Genomic DNA, 1996 nt, shown 5'->3' with positions numbered 1-1996 from the left:
GACAAAGTTCCTCACCAGACTTCTGTACTCCTCTTCCTGATCATCCCAGATACACCCCATGATGGCCGTGTCATCTGCAAACTTCTGAATATGGCATAATTCAGACAGAGTTGTAGCAGAAGTCAGAGGTGTACAGGGTGAAGAGAAGAGGGGACAGCACAGTTCCCTGTGGTGCTCCTGTGCTGCTGACCACAGTGTCAGACGTGATGTCCTCCAGCCTGACGTACTGTGGTCTGTCGGTGAGGTAGTCGGAGATCCAGGCCACCAGGCAGGGGTCCACCTCCATCCTGTTCAGTTTTTCCTGAAGCATACAGGGCCGGATGGTATTAAAGGCACTGGAAAAGTCAAGAAACAGGATCCTGACCGTGCCTTTTCCCCCATCCAGGTGTGAGTGGGCTCTGTGTAGGAGGTACAGGATGGCATCCTCCACTCCGATAGTCAAACCTCAGATACAGGAGGAACAATGTGGTTTTTGTCCTGGTCGCGGAACACTGGACCAGCTTTTTATCCTCTCAAGGATACTTGAGGGTGCATGGGAGTTTGCCCAACCAGTCTACATGTGTTTTGTGGACTTGGAGAAGGCATTCGACCGTGTGGTTCTGTTGGCTTCATCGGGTGATGGCCTCCAGCTCACACTGGAACGGTTCGCAACCAAGTGTGAAGCAGCGGGAATGAGGTTCAGCACCTCCAAATCTGAGGCCAGACAGATTTTAGTATACTGTGATATATTATGCTCTTGTCACTTGCTCAGAGTGAAATATTATGGCATTATTTTTGTGCCACTATTCTGAGCGCACGTAAAAAAAATTTGAGGGTACTTTAAAAAAAAATTGCAGGTGCAAGTGTTGCATTTTGAGGAGAAGTTTATTTTGAGCGAAGAAAAGCTACATTTCAATGAACAAAATTCATTGCTGCGTGCAAAAAATGTATTTCAGTGTTATTGATTATCTATACACACACACAATAGCATCCTCTCTCCCTCAGTTTTTGCGTTTGCGCTCGCTTGCAATGTGTTGCTTGTACTCTCAACATTTCTGCCCGTGCATGTTCAACGCTTTCTGTGCACCGTTATATTTGTGCCACAAAACCAGCCAATCACAGACTTGGATGCAACAAAATCTGATTGGCTGTTTTGGTCTCCAATCAGCTCAAAATGACGAAATGCAATATCCCAGAATCCATTTCGTCCAAAACTCAAATGAGGCAGTGGAGGAGGAACACAGAGTGGCGGAGTTTGAAATATTGCTCTTTCTGGGTCACAAAATAAACTTTTAAGATATTTTCATGCGAGAATGGTGCTGTGTAAACTTCAAATATCTGCTCGATTTATCAAGACATCACATATTTGCAAAAGTGCTCTAACGTTTTTGGAAATGCCTGTTAAATTTTTTTTACGTGCACTCAGAATAGTGGCACAAAAATAACGCCATATAAAACTGGATGATATCTCCAATGAATGAGTAACACTTAGAAACTTTTGGTAAATGGTGCAGGTTGGATTTTAATTGCAGTGTGAAAGGGCCTAAAGTTAAAATTAAATTACAAGTCTAACACAGTGTTTAGCTCACCGGTGCTTGGTGGATCTTGGCTGTTGTTGCGTTCACACTCTTTCCTGTACAATTCCCAGCGCTCCGTCACCTTTTGCAGGGAAACAACAGCAGAAACCTAAGGAGACAATAACAGCAACACAATTAAAGAAAAAAGGAAGGTCTGTTTTCCTGGAGACTTACGGATACATTTCAACCAGATAGACATGAAGAATACTGAGAACATGAACCTCGTGCAAAGCAACTGGCCAGCTGACGTTCATTTGTTTCAGTTCACTTTATATATACGGTAGCTGTAAACAACTGGTTGTCATACTGGAGATTTAATCAATCAAAATAAGACCTTGTCACACGATAATACTGTACTTACGCTACTGTACAGAGTGTTTAGGTTTCTGTAACTCTCTAAGACAAGTCTTAACTGTGAAGGTCATTGACTAATATATATA

The 1996-nt window shown here is 43.0% G+C and overlaps 1 protein-coding gene across 1 annotated transcript in view; it reads right to left on the bottom strand.

The window, feature by feature from the left end:
• Nucleotides 1-1996, bottom strand: part of gcgra (glucagon receptor a) — a 49659-nt gene that overhangs the window by 12850 nt on the left and 34813 nt on the right. The window contains exon 3 of the mRNA XM_005745395.1: nucleotides 1569-1665. Within this exon, the coding sequence (XP_005745452.1) occupies nucleotides 1569-1665 (97 nt within the window). The remainder of the gene's footprint in view (nucleotides 1-1568; nucleotides 1666-1996) is intronic.

The sequence above is a fragment of the Pundamilia nyererei genome, unplaced genomic scaffold (assembly GCF_000239375.1).
Source record: "Pundamilia nyererei isolate P.nyererei 1_Seehausen unplaced genomic scaffold, PunNye1.0 scaffold00158, whole genome shotgun sequence".
In the NCBI taxonomy this organism is placed as follows: Eukaryota; Metazoa; Chordata; class Actinopteri; order Cichliformes; family Cichlidae; genus Pundamilia; species Pundamilia nyererei.
The sequence above is the reverse complement of the archived record's forward strand: the minus strand, read 5'-3'. Positions and strand labels throughout refer to the sequence as shown.